Below are 20,968 nucleotides of genomic sequence, written 5' to 3' on the forward strand. Positions count from 1 at the left end.
TATTTATTTTAATATACTTTGTGGTTCTGTGATCTGACAGGCAGCTGGACCATGGAGATAATGTGTCCCTGATAAAGTAGGTTCAGGTTGGTTTTGCATTGTGAATAAATGCATGAATGAATTAATGTACCTTACACATTATTCATTCATCAACCTGGAGAGCAAAAGCATAAGGACGTTTCTGAGAGTATGAGGATAGATTAAAACCACAATCTTGTTCTAAAAAATTTTATTGATTAAAAAATATATTCATTAAAAGCATATCCTAGTCGTATAAATGGTCCCATTGAATATTTCAATCAAGTACAGCTTTAATTATTTTAAATAATACGAATGATCGTTAACTTCATACACCTGAGTTTTGATTCCACACATTGTAATTTGCAGAATATTCACAGTCATCAAAACCAAGTCCCCTGATACTCAACACATTTTGTATTGTAAGAAAAAAAGAACATAGCAGAGAGATTATAACATGTCATTACAGAGTAAGTAATAGCTTTGTTCTGTACATGAACAACATCACTGAATCACTGTTGTACATTGATTAGCAGTGTATATAAGGGTGATATTTAATCACAACTGGATGATGGTGATGGCCGACTCGTACCAAACCCAGAAGCCTGGATAGACAGCTTCACTGAAAGAGGCCTTGAAGCGATGGATGAGAGACATGGTGTCTCCTACAGTGTAGAAAGAGAGGGTACCACCAGCGTGGTCAAGGAACACGCCGATGCGAGAGGAGTAGGGTGCGTTGACCTCTATCTGATCCTTGCTGTGACGGGCTGAGTAGCTGGAATCAGAACAGAAGAGGCTCCAAGATTTGCGGTTGTATCCGATGCGGCAGCTGTCTCCATAGCCGGACCTCTTGATGCCTTTGAAGGTGACACCGATGGCAGCCCCCTCCCCACTCCAGTCAACCTCCCAGTAGTAGGCACCACCTGAAAGGGGCTCCTTACACAGGACCTGTGGCAGGGAATCAAACCTGGCAGGATTGTCACCATAGTTCTGGGGGTCTCTCTTGAGGGTAGCTTTCCGGTTTCCTCGAGACAAATAGAGCTGTCTGTAAGCTGTGTTTGAGTCCAGAGTGAGCTGGCAAGCATCTAGGAGGAGACAGAAGTTTTAACGTCAATTGCTTGGATTAGATCTTTTTGAGGAAATCCAATAAGTCACTTTTTCACAACAGCTAGCACCCCCCCTCACCATTTCACCGCCAGCTGCAAGGCTGCAGATGTTAGCAGAAGGAGACTACAATTTTTATTTAATTTTTATTCATTCTGTTAGATGTTTAACTCCTGCAATGATTTGCTGTTAAACAAAAGTGGGAGACCCCCTAATCAGAATAAACCCAGGGGTTAGATATCACCTGCCTGCTGTCTGCAGGTCACAGCTGGTGGGACACCCGGTGGCCTCGGTTAGATCGGCCCGGCTTATTATCTGGAATGCCAGAGGTATCAACACTGTTTATGAGTTTGACCACCGACATAGGTGCATCTAAGAAAGTGCATTTTAAACTGTAGAGCGACACCCATGACCTTTGAGCATGTTACAGAGTGACCTTAAAGATGAGGCCATTTTTCCCCTGACCCCCAAGATACAAGAAAAACAGATAAATAGAGTTTCATTTTAAAACTATCGCATGTTTTACTGTAAGCTGACTGGTTAGTAAGCATTAGCTTTTTTTCACACCCAGTTAAAGGATGTTATGCTCAAACTACAAAGCTCTAAACACAGTAGTTACTCAGTAGTGATTTTTGTGGTCAGCCGCAGGGACTGACCAAGAAAACCTCATCAGCATCTGATGTGTGTTTCCAGTGAAATAAGCAGAGAGAGCAGTGAAGTGTGTCTCTACAGGAAACTCTTTCAGAGAAGCTGGGACTCACATTTCAGGAAATCCTCCCTGTACTGAGGTTCCTGCACTGGAACAGACTTGTACATGGCAGCTTCATCACCTGCGGAAGGAAACATTGTACAGTATATCAGTGAAGCACTTTTATAGAGACTTACTTTTTATTACACTGTGTTACTAAACAGCATTTTTGTACAGTAAATGTGATTTTAGCCAGACTGACAGTAAATGATACCTCAAATTATATCAATCATAACAATATGCAACTTGGTTTTTTATATATATATATATATATCGGAGAAACATGATAATAGAAAATCAAAGTAAACATTTAATCACGAGTGACCTGAGACTTTCCTCTAATGAATATAAGCTGCAGCCGTGACTGCACATCAAACAGGACAGCACAAAGGAGTACAAAGCGGCGAGTGAATGTGTTTGACTCTCCCCTTGTCAGGGCTGGAGGAACTCATATTACTACTCCCAACTTTGATGCCAACATAAAATCAGCAATAGAAAAGGTATCTCTTACTTTTTATTGACTCGTGTTTTGTTGACCGTCTCTTTTTGGACTCATCCAGTTGGCAGAAGGTCATCTTGTTGACTGCAAACAAGGAAAATGTATTAAAATGGTTGCAGCGATAATACAGTATATTTAGGACAGAAATAATATCAAACCAAAAATGTTGTATTTTTCTGCAAGTTGTTTTGATGCCGGCTCCACACTCACCTGTCTTGGCTACCTTGACCAGCTCTTCATTGCCAAATTCATTCAAGTGCTGCTTCATCTCAGAGACGGCCTTATTTACCGGGCCGAAGGTGAAGTAGGGGTTGACGCTGACTGTGGGCAGCTCCTCAGCTTCTGTCTGAGCGATCAGCATGTGATAGCTCTAATAAGGAGAAAACAGAAAATCATGACGGTTATGCATGCTTTGAAATTGTGCACTCTATTTGATATTTAGAGTTGAAATGTAATGAAAACTAAAGACAGCTGGAGGACTTGATGTTATATGGCATATTAATCATGTTTCGTAAGTGTGCTTGTATCATCATGGATGGTTGTATTGTGGCCTCCTATAGTATCAAACTCAACACATTACACACCTACTTAAATAGTAGCGGTCAGTCATTTACCTGGATGAAGTGGATGTGGTCCTCAGTGCGGGACAGCTGAGTGATCTCATTGTCTCTCCTCTTCAGGTCAGCAATCTCGTGGCTCAGACGCTCCAAGTGGCCCTCTGCGTTGTTGAGTGCTGCCCTCTTGTTGGAGGAGATGAGCTTTGCCATCTCTTGCTGCATCCTCTCGATGGAGCGCATCATGTCGCTGAACATTTTCTCACATTCCTGCAGCGCTCTCTGCGCCGAGTTCTGCGCAAGAAACATAGAGGTATGCAGTGAATCAACTGGGTGTCACACTGGTTTGTCAAGCACGTTGAAGGGAAGCTGTCATCAGCCATACATGGAGGAATGTTGTCTGTGTTGTTTAGTTGATTTATCATAACTTTCTTTTCAGCATGCAGTAGTTAATCTGGTCCTATCTACTTGATGAATGATGTTGGCACAAACCTTAAGTGAGTCTACTGCTTGTTTTAGTTCCTCCATCTGCTTGAGCCGGTCATGAATCTTCTCCTGGATCTCAGCCTGGGTGGCGCCCAGTCGTTGCTATGAAGAGAACAACAGACATTGTTTACACTTATGACACCAGTTATTTTAGACTAAACAATCTTGTCACTATTTTATAAAACTTAAACCGATTTTAGACAAACTGAGGTTAACGCAACTCAACACTTGCAGCCAGCAGACTGAGTTTCAAATGACTGCAAATTAGTTTTATTGCTTTGTTTCATGTACTGCATAATGCACTTTCATGCATTACCTGCCACTGTGCTGCTTGTGCAATGACCCATAATATGTGACTGTGTAACTACTGATTAACCAATGACACACTGTTCATTTACATACGGTATGATAAGATCCACCATGTTGAGCAAAGTACTTTCTGGCACTATTACAACTACAGGCAGTAATAGTCTGAAAATCTGTGCTGTCACTTTAAATGAAAAGGTTACCAACCTGCTCCTCAGCTCTCTCCTGCTCAGCAGACACCATGTCGTGACCTTTGTGTTCTTTCACTGTACACAGCACACAGATGCACATCTGGTCCGTGCGACAGAACAGCTCCAGACCCTTCTGATGCTGGGGACAGATCTGCCTGTCCAGGTGGCCAATCTCATCCACCAGCTTGTGCCTTTTGAAAGTGGCAGACTCGAAGTGAGGCTTGAGGTGCTTCTCGCAGTATGAGGCCAGACACATCAGGCAGGTCTTAATGGCTCTGTGCTTTTTGCCAATGCAGATGTCACACCCGACATCCTGGGGTCCTGCGTAGTTGTAATCAGGAGACGGGGGCGGAGGTGGAAAGGCTTCGGAGTTGCGTTGGTTGGTGGAGTGCCGTGAGCCCGCCATGCGTCTTGGTGTGGGCCTCTTGCTGTAGCTGACTCTGCACTGTGGGCAGAGGAAGGAGCCTGTGTGGTCAGCGTGGTCCCAGTATGTTTTCAGGCAAATAGAGCAGAAAACATGGCCACATGGGATGGATACGGGATCCCTGAGGTATTCCTTACACAGGTAACAGCTATCCTGGTCAGATGACATGAAGACAACTTGGTGCTGTTCCCTTTAGTACAGTGAAGAGGCTCCAAAAATTAGCCAGTGACTTGTGTCAGCACAGTTGCAAAGTGATCACACAGGTACTACGGGCAAGGTTTATATAGCGTAAACAGAGAGGGAGGTTAAACTGGTTAAGCCGAAACCAGTAAAACAAAGGCGGGGCAAGTAAAGGACAATAAATGCCTCCACCAGTCATTACAGAGTGCAAAGAGAATGAATGAAATGTGTGATTACAAGATACAAGGTTTGGCATTGAGAGCACAGGTGCATTTTCACTGTGTGTGTGTTTTAAATTCATATAAACATTCTAAAAATAAAGTAACTTCTACATTTACTCGTGTTTGAGCTGCAAATGGTAGAAGAGCATAGCATAATATTAATAATATTGTTTGTATCACATATACAGTAGGTGAGTAATGGGGGGGAAAGTATGATATTCATTGTAACAAGTCCTAAATGCAACAATGCAAAGTGAGGCAACCACAGGCGTGTCACACTTACTACACTGTTGCATGTACTCTAATTGCTGAGTGTCACGGATTGATGGTGACAGACTGTTCCCTGTGGACAAGTTATGATACACACTCATGTCACAATGAGCTATACCGATTATTTTCTCTGCTATAACTGACAACAATATTACAGTTTTCTTTGCTTTCATTGTATTTTTGTTGACTTTGGCCAGATTGAGTTGTTTTGGCCTTCATGATCCAGTGAGAAGTTGACCTTCAACTTACCTGCAACCAGTTAATTATCAACCCATTTTACTTTTACTTTGACATGACACACGATTCACACACGTACTATCGCATATACTATCGCAAAATTAATTCCACAAAACCTCAGCAATCATAAGAAAATTTATTCTTCCTTGCTAAAAAAATGTCCTCTGTATATTTCATCTTACAGTGAACACACCTCTCTGCCAAGATGGAGTTTCAGTGCTGCTGAAATGGAGATAGGAATGCAACTACACTTGATAGCCCAGATAACAGGAGGGCTGAGAAAGCTTGCTCAAAGGATTCCATTGTATTGGAGCCAGCGGGGCCCAAGCAGATTGCCAGGCATCGTAGGGTCTGTTGTCCGTCAACAACGGTAACTACAGCTGACATGCAACACTTCATGTAGCATCATATTTGACAAAAAATTCCACTGATGCGGCCAAATTCGAGTGGTTACCTTACATTACATTTTGTCCAGTTCTTTATTTCGGTTGATTTTCGTTATCATCAAAGCACCCGTCTTGATATAACCAAACAAAATTTGTAGTCTTGGTTCTGTAGCAACATTTAATTACTGTCTTGCAAAAAAGTTTTGTTTTTTTTACTTTGTTCTACCAACTCAAATAACCTCTGAACTCTGTTTGTGCCAGAGCATGGACTTTGCTTCATAAAGTTTTTATGAGGAGGAAGCATCTGTAGGCTTTCATTTACGACAGCTCACTTTGATATTGAAGAACCATGCACAAAAAGTTTCTTCTTTACTGAAACATTTTTCTTAACGTGAGGCAGAATTGTGAGAATTGTGAGGCAGAACGACAGTAACATTCACAAGATTTTTCGTTCACTTCCAGCCTGAGTGTTTTATCCCTTTTAATCTTCATTCATCTACCAGCATCAACATATGCGTGCATTGTTTTCTCATAACATCATTGCATGTCGTAGTTTCCTGTTTTCATTACTCAGTTAGTCCCACATTTCCTTTGATGAAAATATATCTGTCTGCTTTCTCCCACACTCGTCCTGCAGAAAGTATGCACGTTAATGGCGTTTGACATTTCACCTTATGCTTGATCTCATTTGCCAAAAAACTGTGTAGTTTCATCATAAAACACTGGGGCTCAAAGATTATAATTTAAATGTCTTATATCTTAGACTTCATTATGCTTCATATTAACTTTCCTGATTTCTTTATTGACAAACATGCAATATCTTCATTTATCTGTCCTGTGATAAACAATCATATAAATCAAGTTTGTTGTCAGTCTTGTCTCCCAGTAACAAGTAGTTTATCTGTAAACACACGTCGCTCCCTTCACTCTGGAAGAAGGAAGGAAAGCTTGCTTATCAGAGAGCTCAGCAAATATGGAGAGATGAAACTGCCTAGTGTATGACGTAAGGCACAAAATGGAGTCAAGGTGTGGCCAATGTAGTCTTTACGACCTCAAATTAACATTTTGTTGTCTCCAACGTGATTCTTGATCGGGCCACAAATGCGGAGCACACTAGAAAGAATAATCTCGTGCAGCAGACTGATACTTCAGTACTATAATAGGGCAAGAGTATTGGTGGAAACCAGTGGACAAAAGGCCCAGTTGAAATGCAAATGAGAAGCTATGATGTCGGCTGAGGTGGTGTTTCACATCTGTCCTGAATGATCTAATCAAAAGTGCACAACCTTAATTAGGATTGTTCACACCTGGCATGACAATGGGACTCCTGTGACCATGTGATTAAATTCAGTTACACACTGATGATGATGACATGTCATTTTTTGCAAGAAAAAAGTAATGTTTCTGTCATGAGTCAGTGTGTGTCCATTAATGTGTGTCTGGTGAGAGAGAGTCAGCAGTAACAGGTCTGAATGAGGCCTTTAGTCTGTTTCCTCCAACACTCTTTGCACATGATATATTCATCAAATGTAGGCTAAAGTAACTGGACTAACCTGGAGAGTAAGCATTAAGAAAGTTTTTGAGAAAGGAGGATGGATTTTTTAAAAAAGTGTTTTGGAAGTACAGCTTTCTTTAATAAATATGTCATGTCATTAACAATCATTAAAAATAAGTGCCCGGATCATTAAAATTAAGAGCCCTGATACTCAACACATTGTGTAGTTTTATGTCCACTGCAATAACAAGCTGACACTCGGGGGTGTCTTTAACCGGGGTTAAAGACACATTTCTGTTTGATGTTTGACCTGCGGTTGTAATCAAACATATAGTTCATCATTTGGGGAAGAAGCGAAGACATACTGTTATGACATCATGACACCAGCATAACAGTGAATCCCCAATGATTAGGTTTCCGATACATCTTCATAGGGTGGTGTAGAGAGAGGGGAGACATCTGTTCTCCAGCAGTTGGCAACTTCTTAAAGTATTTTCTGGGTGTATCTGGACTGTTGAATAGAAGAGCCAAAATGTTGTGCTGCTACTGCGAGCAAAAACACACAGTAGCAGCACAATGACAGGACAAACAACTGCCTGTAATGAAGTCCAGGCTTATTTATACTAGTCCCCTGTCACAGCCTGTTCACCCGGCTGCAGTCGAGCAACAAATAAATACTTTTCATGACTTATTCGTGCACTATATGTGAGGGCACTCAATCTTCCAGCTCTGTGAGAGTGGTGGGAGAATCAAGTCACTGCAGTCAGGTGTGTGTGGCACTGATTGGTGTTGATTAAGCCCAGGTGTGGGGAGTGTTCATATACCCTGAGTCTCCAGTGCTCTGTGCTGACTCATTGTGTCGCCTTCAGGGGTGGTGAGCGGTTCTCGCTGGGGCTTTTTAAGTTGTCGGTGTATCTATAAACACGACTCAGAATTTTGTGTGTGTTTGATGTCAATTGCTTGTTTCCCAGTGTATAACTTGTGGTGCTGGAGAGTTTGTTGTGACCTCAATCTTTTGGGTTATCAAAGGTCTTCCGGGCAGCCTTTGCCTTTCGTTTCGTGTTTTCTGGGTCTCCTATACAATATTGATTCAGTCACTTGGCGGCGGTGCTTTAGTTAATGTTAGTGTTTTCTTTCATTAAGGTAGTGAGTCAATACAGTTTTGTTGTTTTTTTTTACTCTCCCCTTTCCAGTCTATCGCTATTGGGATTTTGTGGTTATCCATCTGGGATAACTTATAGACACCCCTGGTTCCACACCTACGTCCAGTTGTTTTGAAGGGGACTACAACAAAGACCATGTGATGTACAACGATGAATAATATTCTAACACGTATCTCGAAATACATGCAGTTGCACTCGAGAAATAAATGGTAGCATATGCACATGACGCATGCTGCTGAGGAAGGAGTTTTGCAGATAGCTGAGGTTTGCCGCTTGTCATTCACATAATGTAAATCTGTGTGTGAGTGTATCATTAGCAGCTGTCATGGAATCCTGCTAAAGAAAGTCTGGAAGTCTGCATGTAATGTTGTCAGTCAAAAATAGAATTCTTCTTGGCTTTCGTTTCCTCCTTTCCTCCCTTTGAGCGTCTAAAAACTGGGATCCTGTCACTGTTATGAAATATAACATGAAAATAGATGTTACCTGCCTCTTATTGTGAGGATCAGTGGTGCAAAATTACATTACATTACATTACATGTCATTTAGCAGACGCTTTTATCCAAAGCGACTTACAAAAGTGTCGACTTACAAAATCTCCCTGCAACTTTCTTTTTGCTGGCATCTGGCATCCAGTGCCTTTCTGAACCTGAGGTGAAGGTGGCTGCCTATAACAACTGCTCCCAAATGGCAGCCCACAGGCCAGACGGATGCTGAATTATAATTGTAATTGGTACTATTACTGTTAACGTGCCTTTATGGCTACTGTAAAGTCTCCATGTTTATGTATGTTGTTGTAACAGGTTCTAGTAATGGGCACATGTCAGAGTATCTGCCTCACCGAATAAAAGACGGCAAACACACACAGTTGGCGAGTAATGACCGCATCATTTGCAACATTTGAGTTGGAGGGAGAAGATGATGTTTTTAATTCATTTTAAACATTTATTCAAAGGTCTTTGTTGTCACGAGAGAGCTGCAGTGGTTGAGAGACCTATGTGCACCAGTATTTCACTTGGTGCCTATTGTACAAACCTGTTGGAACAGTGTAATAATTTTGGGTTGGTCCGGTTGGTCACAATATTATGAACCATTATGTAACCAAACACAATAAGCTCACCTGACTAAGTAAATATACTGAATGACCAGGTTTTTCTGGCAAGTCCAAGATGACAATGCCAGGAGTCATTGGGTTGAAATTTTGAAAGACAAGCATGACTCATCAGTTTCACACAGGGATTGGCCACCATAGAGTCCAGACCTTAACCCCACTCAGAGTCTTTGCTGGACTAGATTTAACACAACCGTTTAACAACTCCATCACAAATACAACAGTACAATCTTGGTGGGAATTTTGCACAACGGTGGATTAAGATAATCTAGCGTCTTACCCATTCAATGTTTGCCTGTTTTCTTACAGGTATCTCTTGCATTTCATATCCAAACAACATCAAAGTCAGCACTGCACACACTGGCGCCTTTAGTAAATCACCTGTCAAGCAACAATAGATGCTGTGAAGCTTATCTTAATATTGCCATGGTGAATGCATGCATGTCATAATTTAAGCTGAAGGCAGTCAGAAATTGGGCAGGCAGTGTATTATTCAGTTTAGTTTATCAGCTGTTACAATCAAACGAGCTGTAGAAAGTAAACACAGACCAAGTACAGACACACGTCCATGCTTCATCCCTGCTATAGCTCTCTGGCATGATAGTTTATGAACTGCTGCTGTTTACATTTGAAGTGTCATCCCAAGATGACAAATGTTTCAGAAAAGCACAGGTGAAGTTGACTGATTTGTATGCTGTTAATCATACGAGCAACATACACAATTGCATGAATCTTCTAAACGAGTGAAATGTGGGTGGCACTGCAGGTGGGCCATGAAATAAACAAATGTTTTTAATTTTATTTTTATTGCTATAAAATATGTACGATAGATTCGATAGATTTTAAGAAATACTTTGTGTTTAAAAGTAGGTGTTATTATATTATATATATATATATATATATATATATATATATATATGTATATATATATATATATATATATATATATATATATATATATATATATATATATATATATATATATATATATATATATATATATATATATATATATATATATATATATATATATATATATATACATATATACTGTATCATATGTATAGCAATATTGTAACATTTTATGTATAATTATCCAGTGTCAGCCGGTCAGCCTACAGACTATATATTTCAGTAGTTGCACTCACTGTTAATTTGTGAATTTTAATTAATAAATTGTTATTTATGTTGATGGATAATTACGCACTTTGTTGTGAAGGGAAACCTTTCAAATATTAGATGAAGCCCAGCTGTAATAACCACATCCATGTGTTGAATTAATTTGCACTGAATGTTTGTGTCCCATGTTCACATCAAAACAATAATACATGTGGGAATTATTGAGTCTAGTCTTGTGTGTTGATCAGAGTCGTGTTTCAAGGTTTGGGCGTGGACCTCGGGACTGGCTGTTCTGAACAGACAGTAAACATGGTCTCAGTTCAAAAACGGTATATTATTATTGAAATAAATTGTTGGACTTTGTTCTACCACCTCAAATAACCCTCTAACTGTCCAATGCCAGAGGATGGACTTTGCTTCGTAAAACAAAAATGTAGTTTTTATGGGGAAGAATGACCTGTAGGTCTTCACTTACTACAGTTCATATTTATGAACCTTTGCACATACTGAAAACCCTTAAGCATAAGAATCTGTTTTACAACGCCTTTACACTTAGAAACTTGTGTTACAAAACAAATCCATACATTCCTACCTCAAGGTTTTATTTTTAAGTTTCAGTTTGTCTCATGACTAATTTATTTACTTATAATGTAAAGTTCAACAACTTAGTTATGTACTCACATAATCTACAATTTCATTTTGTATTTTATATCTAAAATCCTTGTAATGGCAACCTTGAAAATATTATTTTTTTATGCTCCAGTAGAATTTGGTGTATTTTTCCTGTTTTGTCATGACAACAGCAACATTTGCAATTTTTCATTTTTCATTTTAATTTTTAGCCATCTATGAACACAAACGCATGTGGGCACTGTTTTCCCGCAACACATTTGAATATCGTCGCTTCCTGTTTTTATTACTCGCTCTCAGTGAGTGAGTCAAGTCCACATTTTCCTTTGCTCATATATCCACATGCATTCTCCTGTGCAGAAAGCACATTCGCTTCACATTAATAGAGGTTGCCGTTTCACCTTGAACTTGAACTCAACTTCAAAGACTGTAGTGTAGTTTAATCACAAAACACTAGAACTTGAACATGTGCCTCTTTTACGCAGATTGTAATTAAAAATGTTTTATATGCAAGACATTATCATGGTACATGTAAAATGTCCCACTTTCTTTTTTCATGCACCCTCTTCATCTGTCTATCATGTGATTTTAATGCTCATATAAATCAAGTTCATTGCTGACTGTCTCTTCCTGTGACACATAGTTAATCTGTAAGCACACAGCGCTCCCTTTACTCTGGAGGAAGGAAGGAAAACTGGCTTATCAGAAACCTGACCAAATATGGAGAGGTGAAACTGTGTAGTGTGTGAACTAAGGCACAAAATGAAGTCAAGGTGGGGCCAATGTAGTCTTTACAACCTTATATTAACGTTTATTTCTCTCCAACACAATGCTGGCTCAGGTTTGAAAAGAGTTCATTAGAAGGCTTTTATTTCAAAGTATTTTATTTATTTGCAGTTGGATTTTTATAGTAATTGTGAGCAGCAGGCGGATACTTGTCGAGAAAAAACTACGATGACACGTCATGATACAGAAGAGTCCATGGTGAAGAATGCACAAAAATATGTAAAACATCCATTGCACCAGCACACCTGGAGCGGACAGAAAACATTTGTTTGAGAACAAAATATGCATGCCTGTGTGACGCAGTGGTGACATTTCCTCACTACTGTGCAAACGGATACAATACAGTTGACAAATTAACTCGCACAAGTGTCCAAACTGGTTTGACTGGTCACTGTGTCAACATGACAGATCTGCATTCTGCTCCCAGTCAAACAGCCACCAGCAAGTTAAACTTTTCAGCATGTTTTTTGGTGATAGAAGTCACAAAGCAGGGATGTTTGTTTATTGGGTGGTCCCTTAAATTCCTACAGTACCTTCGTCCACATTGATGTTTGTCGGACTGTAACCGGTCTAAGACAATGGCGATTCTGTCTGACAACAATAGGTGGAAATGCAGCTGCCGAGCCGTGTGTGCGCAATTCATCTACAGATGAGCCACATGAGGAGTTTCAGAGAGAAAAGGAAGCAGCAGGGAAAATGGAAGCAGTTTCTTCCACATTGTTGACACCTCATTGCTTTTCACATTTCATTCATTCTCTTTCACTGTTTTCTCACTCCCTCTCTCTCTCTCTCTCGCTCTCTCTCTCTCTCTCTCTCCCCGTCCTTGCTCAACCTGCTTATCTAAACTGGGCAGGGCTCAATATACTCACAGCACAGGGGGAGGGCCTTGTCTGCTTTCAATCAATAACCTCTGGAATTCAGAAATACAAGTAGGTCCTGTCCCTGGCAGGCTGTACCAAACTCTTGAGGGCGGGCTCCCAGGCACAGTCGACGAAAACTTCATCCACTTCTCAGCATTCTCTCTGTCTCCTTCCACAGGTCTGACTGTGTTCCAGGTCCATCACAATGGCCGACCACGGTTCTCCAGATTACTTCAGCTGCTCCCTGTGTCTGAACCTTCTCAGGGACCCTGTGGCGATTCCCTGTGGACACAGTTTCTGCATGGACTGCATCAGTGGCTACTGGAACGAGGCTGATTACACAGGGATTTACATTTGTCCCCAGTGCAAGATCACATTCACCCAGAGGCCTGTGCTTCGCCCCAATGCCACTCTGAACATGGTGGCTGAGAAGATCAAAAAGAGCGGCCTGAACCTCAACCTCAACACGTCCCAGGGGAATATCTTCGCCGGACCAACTGATGTCCCCTGTGACTTCTGTTCTGGGAAGAAATTAAAGGCTGTTAAGTCCTGTCTGAACTGTCTGGCGTCCTATTGTGAGAAGCACCTGAAGCCTCACTATGAATCAGCCACATTCAAAAGGCACAAACTGGTGGACGAGCTGGGAAACCTGGACCGGAAGATCTGCCCGCAGCACCAGAAGTCCCTGGAGCTGTTCTGTCGGACAGACCAGATGTGTATCTGTGCTATCTGCACAGTCAGTGAACACAGGGGCCATGACATTGTCTCTGCTGAGGCAGAGAGAGGTGAGAAACAGGTAAGAAAATCCTACTGTCTCTGCTGGTAATAGTTTAATAGTTATTTTTATTATTATTATTACTGTTCATCACTTTCTGTCAGCCTCAAAATACTTAAAACATAACGATAAGTAGCTGCATGAGAGAGACCACAAGCTGAAGTCCTTGACATGTCAAAAATAATAAACCAAACAGATTGTTTTGACCAACTCCTGCTGCTGTGCTACAAGTGGTGGTTGGACTTTGACCCATTTCCCCAGTGCTATCAGCTAGCCTGGCATTCACCGCCAAAACAAGTCCAGCTCTCTGATTAGCTGCGTGCATGAAGGATGGGGGAGTGTCGTTTTGTTATCTCCCCCGAGAGCCGCTTTTCACAGAATGTGGTGTTCCAGCAGTGAGATAGATACACAGAAACTGTCCACTTCCATCTGCTGCTCTGGTTCCCACCTGTGGGAGTGGATCTGTACTGATACTGGACTGTCAGTGAGTCAAAGCTTTCCACACCACATGATCAACAAGTGACAGTGTTGAAGCCACATTCAAATGAAACAGCCCGTAAAACAATGTGGCGCATATAACACTACCACCAGACACCGCAGTGTAAATCAGCTTTGTTGAGAGCAGTGGAGCATAGTGGTTTTACATGAATTATGCAGAAAGAGGGTTTTTTTAATGGCAACTATGAATATGAGCTTACATCTTTTTAGGGCAGGGTGAAGTAATAATTCATCCTGGTTGTTCTCTTTATAACATCACAAGTCTGGTTTCTCTCATCCAAAGATTTACAGCCTGAATCCCACACATCTCACTCCATCTCCCATTCTCTCCCCTCCCCCTTCTCATGCTCACCCCTCACTCCCACCCCCGAGATTCCCCACATTCCTCGAGCTTATCTTGAAGAATGGGTCGGTGGGCTTGAGTAAAAGCTGAATTAGAAGCCCTCTATTCTGCGTGTCAGTGCCGTGTGCACCTTGAAACATCTCTTTAAAAATCGGCCAGGGGTAGATTCACATTCCTGGCAGAATTCCACCAAAGCAGCAGCCCAGCTCCCTCCCTCTGAGATAAAAAGCTGGTTGTATTAAGCTGATTCTTTGAGTTGGGTTTATTAGACATGCCAAAGGGCCTCCCCAGATATTTTTTGATGAAAAAGAATGTTTTCACAGAGCCAACAAATACCAAGCTCTATTAGACATAATTCAGCGATGTTTGATTTAATAAAATGAATCAAAAATTGTAGCGCTGCATAATTCTGTAACGTAAAAGAAGCAAGTTCAGCTAAAAAAAAAACAACAAAAAACAGTGAAACAGATGGTTGACTAACACTCCTTTATTCTGCAGAAACTGTTGGGAGTCTCCCAAGCTGAGATTAGACAAAAATGCCAGGAGAGGGTGAAGGAGTTGGAGGAACTGAAGACATCAGTCGATTCACTGAAGGTGAGGACATTTTGTTAAAAACATTCTGTTTCTTTCTGCAAACCAGCTGCATCTGATTAAAGTCAGGAGAGAGCACCTGACTTCAGGCATTTACTGTAGATGTAGGCAACTGGACATTTTAGGTAAGTCTCAAAGTCCATTTGTAGTGTGCTGCTGCTACTTTGCTCTCATATCCTGCTAAAAAGTGCAAAAAAACAAAAACAACAGCCTGTGAATTAGTGTTGGACGACACATTATTGGGCTTCTCCTCATCATGAGTGTGTGGAACATCTTCATTTGTCACCGTTTTTGTTTGTTTGTTTGTTTGTTTTGGTCACACTTTACCCCCGAACCCCCAAAGACACAACGACCTGGATGACCATGAACCTCCACAGACATAAAGTCATCAACTGTTGGTTGTCGTAGCTCATCGTGAACACACATCCTGTGTATTCTGTGCAGAATTCAGCCCAGAGGGCCATGGTGGAGAGCCAGAAGATGTTTGAGGACATGATCCGCTCCATTGACAGGATGAGGTCTGAGGTGACCAAGTTGATCGGTATCAACGAGAAGGCTGCTTTCAACCAGGCCGAGGCTTTGGTTGAGCGTCTGGAACAGGAGATCGATGAGCTGAAGAAAAAGGAGACGGGGCTCAAGCAGCTGTACAGCACTGAGGACCACATCCACTTTTTGCAGGTGACATGAATATTTGGATAATAATAATTTGGAATATGTGGATTTACTCTCAAGTGAAGCACTATGATAAGAATAACTATTATTATAGACTTTATTTAAGACCAAAAAAGTTCAATAGCACTTTCATAGACGGTATGTATATATATACATAATACACATACATTACAGTTCATTTCACTGAAGAAGGACAGGGTGGATTACGGCCTGAATAATACAGTTTTCTTGAGGCTGTCATCCTGCATATAAAATCTTCATCTTCGACCACTTCACCCTGGACAGGTCGCCAGTCCATCACATCCACATAGAGACAAACAATCATTCACACTCACACCTATGGTCAATTGAAAGTGTCCAATTTGCCCAATCCCCTAATCTGCATGTTTTTGGACTATGGGAGGATTTAATTTCTTATTATGGCGTCAGGATCATGATAATTGTTTGAGTTATTACAAGTGCAAAGTATGATGCATTAAATATCACCATCAGTGTTTGGATACAGCCTCCAGTATGTTTATGGCTCTAAAATGTTGAGGTTTTATGAATCTTGATATTTCCACATGGGTTTGAGTGTAAATGTTTGATCCCACTTAATCAAGTATTATTCATGCTCATCAACGTTTGTCTTTCTTTCCCCTCAGAACTTTAACTACCTTTGCACTCCCACTGATGACGGCTTCATTCCTAAAGTTACTGTAAACCCCGACTTTTCCTTTGGCGCTGTGAGGAAAGCTGTGGCTGAGATTAAGGATCGCCTGGAAGAGTTTGGCAGAGAGGAGCTGCTCAAGATCTCCAAGTCAGGTCTGACGTTACCAGCAGAAACATACCACTTTTACATCATGGGCATTAAATATCAACAGCCTCCGTATGCTAAATATGAATATCAAATATCTTACAGTGAGTGAGGTTCCAGTCTACACCACAGAAAGTCGAACATTGGACAGAAAGAGCAGAGGTGAGCACTAACACGTCCTATGGCAATACAACACTGTAGGAGGTTAATTATTGTCCATCTTGACAGTGTAGTCACCCTCAGGTGATGCATGTAAACCACACAGCACTTGCATCATACATTCCTCTGTTACAAACAAACTAAAATAACTATGACAAAAGAATTGAAGGCATGTGTGGGTGTGTGTTCAGTTCGGTCTAATCAGTGCTTCCTCATCTGCAGGCAAAGAAATGATCATGAACAACCTTCCTCCTTCAGAGCCAAGGAGCAGAGCAGATTTTGTGAAATGTAAGTGTATTAATGGGATGAGTGACAGTACTGGTCAATTCATTTACAAAATAATGTTTTTATTCCACTCCCTACTAGACTTCTGCCAACTCAAACTGGACCCAATCACCGCCTACAAGGAGCTGTTCATCTCTGAAAGCAGCAGAAAGGTCATCCGCACCCGGGACCTGCAGCCCTACGGAGATAACGCAGAGCGGTTTGACAGCTTTGCTCAGGTGCTGTGCCGGGAGGCTCTCTCTGGAGGCCGCTTCTACTGGGAGATTGAGTGGAATGGAGAGTTCTCCATTGGAGTGGCCTACAAGAGCATCAGCAGAAAGGGCAAAGGCTCGCTGTGTCTCCTGGGCTACAATGACAAATCCTGGAGTCTCCTTTGTTCCGATACAGGTTACTCCGCCTGGCACAACAGGGTAGACAAACCTGTCAGCGGCCCGCACTCCCCAAGAATTGGCGTGTACCTGGATCACACTGCAGGTGTCCTGGCATTTTACAGCATAGGCAACACCATGACCCTGCTGTACAGGTTTGAGACCACATTCGTTGAGCCCCTCTATCCAGGCTTTGGAGTTGGAACCTCAGTCAAGATCTGCAATGTCAAGTGATTGTCAATATTTGAGCTCTCATTCGAAATCTAAAAATATTGGCTACTTGTTTCTTACACTAAATGGAAATGCTTTTGGGATTTATATTTTTGCTATATTGTAAAATTGTACCAAACCACATAACTTAACTTTTTTGCTTTTTTTTTTTATAAGAAGGCTTTTTTAATGGTGTATATATATATATTTGCCCTGCACATCATATATCACATGTTGCATTCTGCTGTCAAATCAAACAATAATGTTAGTTTTCTAAAAACCTAAGTGAAATGGATAATTACGTCATTATCACACCAGTTGAAACTGAAGAAAAGTATTAAGCATCTGACATTACAGTCTGGATAATATTATAACATGTCACATGTATGTAATAAATGTCAATGTCTCCAGTTCCAATTCTCACTGAATTAAATGTATGACATATTGTAATGATGTACTTATTGTTCAAAATGACTGTACCCTTGTGATAACCCAAGGTATATTTACTTATGTCATGATGCTGTAGGCCACTATTATTGAAAAATACATGTTAAATATATCAAACAAATGTATGAGTATTTCAACAACGTTCATATTGGTGCATTAAGGTATTATCATGGTTTCAGTACATTCAGAATATTTCATTTTCATTTCATTTTGTCATGTTTTGATATCTAGCAGTTTTATTTTTCACCCTGAACTAACCTTTATTTAATGTTGTGTATGTTTACCTATATAATGGCCAACCAGATCATAACTATTACCCTTAAAAATCTTGTTTTGTAACAAAATGATTCATTTATGGTTCAAAATAAAGAGCTACATGAATGAATGGATTGTTGATTTCTATAATGGTTGTTTTTAAAACAAGTTTTATACATGATAGGGCATTCTGTATTTCATTTGCAGTCATGTATAACAAAGGTTTGTTTCAGTAATATCAAATTTAAAAATACAGTTTTGTTGTGTTTTGTGAACCATCCCCTTTATAACCACATGATTATGAATCAGCCTGAAATACATCTTGAACAGTACACTGTTAATACTGTTCAAAATGTGTATTACATTGACAGTGCTCCTGGCTCCCACTGCTGGTTGATTATGGAAACTGATATTACAACAGCATTGTGTCCACAGAGGTGTGACTATAGAAAGCACAAACCTCCTTCAAGGCCACTCAATTGCCATGGAGTCACCCAGTCCCCTATCTCAAAAGGTTGGCAAATGTTTTAAAACAATCCTGAATTCTTATCGCCACCAAAATCTAGTTATATCTTCCTTGGGTGACAACCTACTTCCCAAAAGATTTGATGCTAATCACAAACATGGCCAAAAACCAAATTTAAAGGCAGGTGATTAAATCAATTCTCCAGCTGCTGAAATATTAACAAGACTGTTTAAACCATCATTAAAAGTGTATTGTATGCTATAAATCACTCCTCATCTCCTACCACTTTATCCTCCATATGAGGGTCGCAGGGGGCACTGGTGTCAATCCCAGCTGACGTAGCATGAAATGCGGGGTACACCCTGGACAGGTTGCCAGTCCATCACAGGACCACATTTAGAGACAAACAACCATACTCTCTCATACCTACGGTGAATTTAGTGTCCAATTTTATTAGGCAATCCCTAAATCTGCATGTTTCTGGACTATGAGAGGAAACAAGAGAAAAACCAAGAGGAAAAGGAAACTGGTGGAGTGTCAGTTGTATGCATACAATATGATAAAGTCTGTGATAAATATACAGACAACTCACGATCAAACAAACAATCCTTACAGAAAACAGAAAACGTGTTTTGTTTTTTTCAACATACATCCATTTATTATATACCAGGATTGTTGCTGGAAGTTGAACATATAACGCTCAAGAAAAAAAAGCATGACAGTCCAAAATTCAAACATTGTAGCCAACGAGGCCTCCTTTGCCAATGCACTCGCCAATGTAGAACCACATCAACACTTCGGTGGCCACCAGTCCATTCCTGAGAGCATCCTGTGAGAAAATCAAAATACTGTATTAGCCACTGAATGCTGTGATGATCTGTGAAGAGATATAGAAGGTCATTCACAAACTGACCACTTGTATTGGTATTTCTCATTAAATAATCTGTTAGTTTCTTGAATATCTGATTAGTTGTTTAAATGTTCATAGGTGCTTCCCATCCAAACCTTTAAATGATTATATTCTTTAATGTTTTGTTTTCACCACAAACAGTTTTTTAAACCACAAAATATTCACATTGAAGAATCTGACAAACTTGAGGTTTTGTTTAATTTAAAAAACAAATCAGACAGATTTATCAATGATCCAAAGAGTTGACAATTAATTTGGTAAAGAATTAGCCATTGCAGTCCTACAGACAATGTGAAATACTTGTACACAAACAGATGCTACTGGACATTAAATTTGCACATCGTTTGTCTAAAACACTTGAACATACCTTCACTGTGGTTTGACCGAGACGTCCTGTCTGGAAACCCTTGACGAGGTCTTTGGCTCCCTCAATGGCCTTGGGGATTTCAGCAGGGCTCGGGGGCACAAGCTCAACACGGGCGTAATGCCAGAAGGTTGCTAGCCGAGGTTTGGAATAGGTGACAGCGGCTAGAAGAGAAATAACAATGTGAAATAATGACAGCAGCATAATAAGATAAAATCAATAAAACACAAAAACAAATGCTTCCATGTTGGTGATTGTTTTGACTGATAGATTTATGTCTTACTATGCTGCTAAGTTGGTGAGTGTCGCAAAACAGAATATCATTCATTGAGTAGGAATATGCAATGACAATAAGTACCAACCTGCACTGTTCTACTACTGATTTAGCATTGAGCTCCATCAGCATTGGCTGTTTAGCTACATGGCAAATGTTCAATGAGTGTATCCAAAACAAATAATGAGGTAGCTAACCAGACAGAAACCTCCTACAGTTTTCATGCTCAAATGTAGTTTTGCAAATTTCTACTACAGTCATTTAGCAAACACCGAGTCCACTTCATTTAGTTTGTGACCAGGTCACGGTGAAACTGACAGCGTCGGCCTCGCTACATTAAGTCGCAGGAGATAACACAAAATCTACGTCATAGTTTGTTATTACTAGACCCATATGTAGGACTGTCTCATAAAATAACAAAATTAACTCACCGCCGACCATTGTCGGTACTTTAGCGACCAGCCTTTGCACTGCCTGTGCCATGTTGAAGTATTTGTCGATGCTAACCGCTGTTGCTGTTTCTGCTAGCCGACTGAATGTCACCCCCAGAAGGACCCAAGAACGTAGCTAGCTGACCACACAACTGCCTGTACAGAAACATCCAAACTGCGATTATTACATAGTTAGTTCGCATTTCAAAATGTCACGTTAGCGTGGCGTGCGGCCTTTTAACATTTCCACGAGTTAAATATTATTCGATTTATTCTCTCTCTACAGCGGGCAATCGTAGACTTTATGTATATAAAACAGTTGAAAGCTAATTAAAGGTT

The 20,968-nt window shown here is 40.6% G+C and overlaps 3 protein-coding genes across 5 annotated transcripts; 1 reads left to right on the plus strand and 2 right to left on the minus strand.

Moving 5' to 3' along the window:
• Positions 1-212: 212 nt before the first annotated feature.
• ftr83 (finTRIM family, member 83) lies at positions 213-4,600 on the minus strand. 2 transcript variants are annotated; one of them, XM_044041203.1, is made up of 8 exons: positions 3,923-4,600; positions 3,416-3,511; positions 2,984-3,217; positions 2,580-2,739; positions 2,382-2,453; positions 1,884-1,952; positions 1,371-1,437; positions 1,044-1,103 (listed from the first exon to the last, which is right to left on the minus strand). In XM_044041203.1, exons 1-7 carry the CDS (start codon positions 4,496-4,498, stop codon positions 1,385-1,387), a joined length of 1,260 nt encoding a protein of 419 aa, XP_043897138.1. In that variant the 5' UTR covers positions 4,499-4,600; the 3' UTR covers positions 1,044-1,103; positions 1,371-1,384. The 2 variants fall into 2 exon arrangements, with proteins under 2 accessions (XP_043897137.1, XP_043897138.1); XM_044041202.1 differs by lacking the exon at positions 1,371-1,437 and having other exon boundaries at positions 213-1,103; positions 3,923-4,598.
• Positions 4,601-5,459: 859 nt separating this feature from the next.
• On the plus strand, positions 5,460-18,318 carry ftr82 (finTRIM family, member 82). 2 transcript variants are annotated; one of them, XM_044043106.1, is made up of 8 exons: positions 5,460-5,608; positions 12,964-13,581; positions 14,900-14,995; positions 15,437-15,670; positions 16,309-16,468; positions 16,566-16,622; positions 16,842-16,907; positions 16,986-18,318. In XM_044043106.1, exons 2-8 carry the CDS (start codon positions 12,991-12,993, stop codon positions 17,504-17,506), a joined length of 1,725 nt encoding a protein of 574 aa, XP_043899041.1. In that variant the 5' UTR covers positions 5,460-5,608; positions 12,964-12,990; the 3' UTR covers positions 17,507-18,318. The 2 variants fall into 2 exon arrangements, with proteins under 2 accessions (XP_043899041.1, XP_043899042.1); XM_044043107.1 differs by lacking the exon at positions 5,460-5,608 and adding an exon at positions 12,844-12,854.
• Positions 18,319-19,280: 962 nt separating this feature from the next.
• atp5l (ATP synthase, H+ transporting, mitochondrial F0 complex, subunit g) lies at positions 19,281-20,765 on the minus strand. Its single transcript, XM_044042575.1, has 3 exons — positions 20,630-20,765; positions 19,928-20,088; positions 19,281-19,479 (listed from the first exon to the last, which is right to left on the minus strand). Exons 1-3 carry the CDS (start codon positions 20,679-20,681, stop codon positions 19,381-19,383), a joined length of 312 nt encoding a protein of 103 aa, XP_043898510.1. The 5' UTR covers positions 20,682-20,765; the 3' UTR covers positions 19,281-19,380.
• Between the last annotated feature and the right edge of the window lie 203 nt (positions 20,766-20,968).

This window comes from Solea senegalensis, linkage group LG13, assembly GCF_019176455.1.
Source record: "Solea senegalensis isolate Sse05_10M linkage group LG13, IFAPA_SoseM_1, whole genome shotgun sequence".
In the NCBI taxonomy this organism is placed as follows: Eukaryota; Metazoa; Chordata; class Actinopteri; order Pleuronectiformes; family Soleidae; genus Solea; species Solea senegalensis.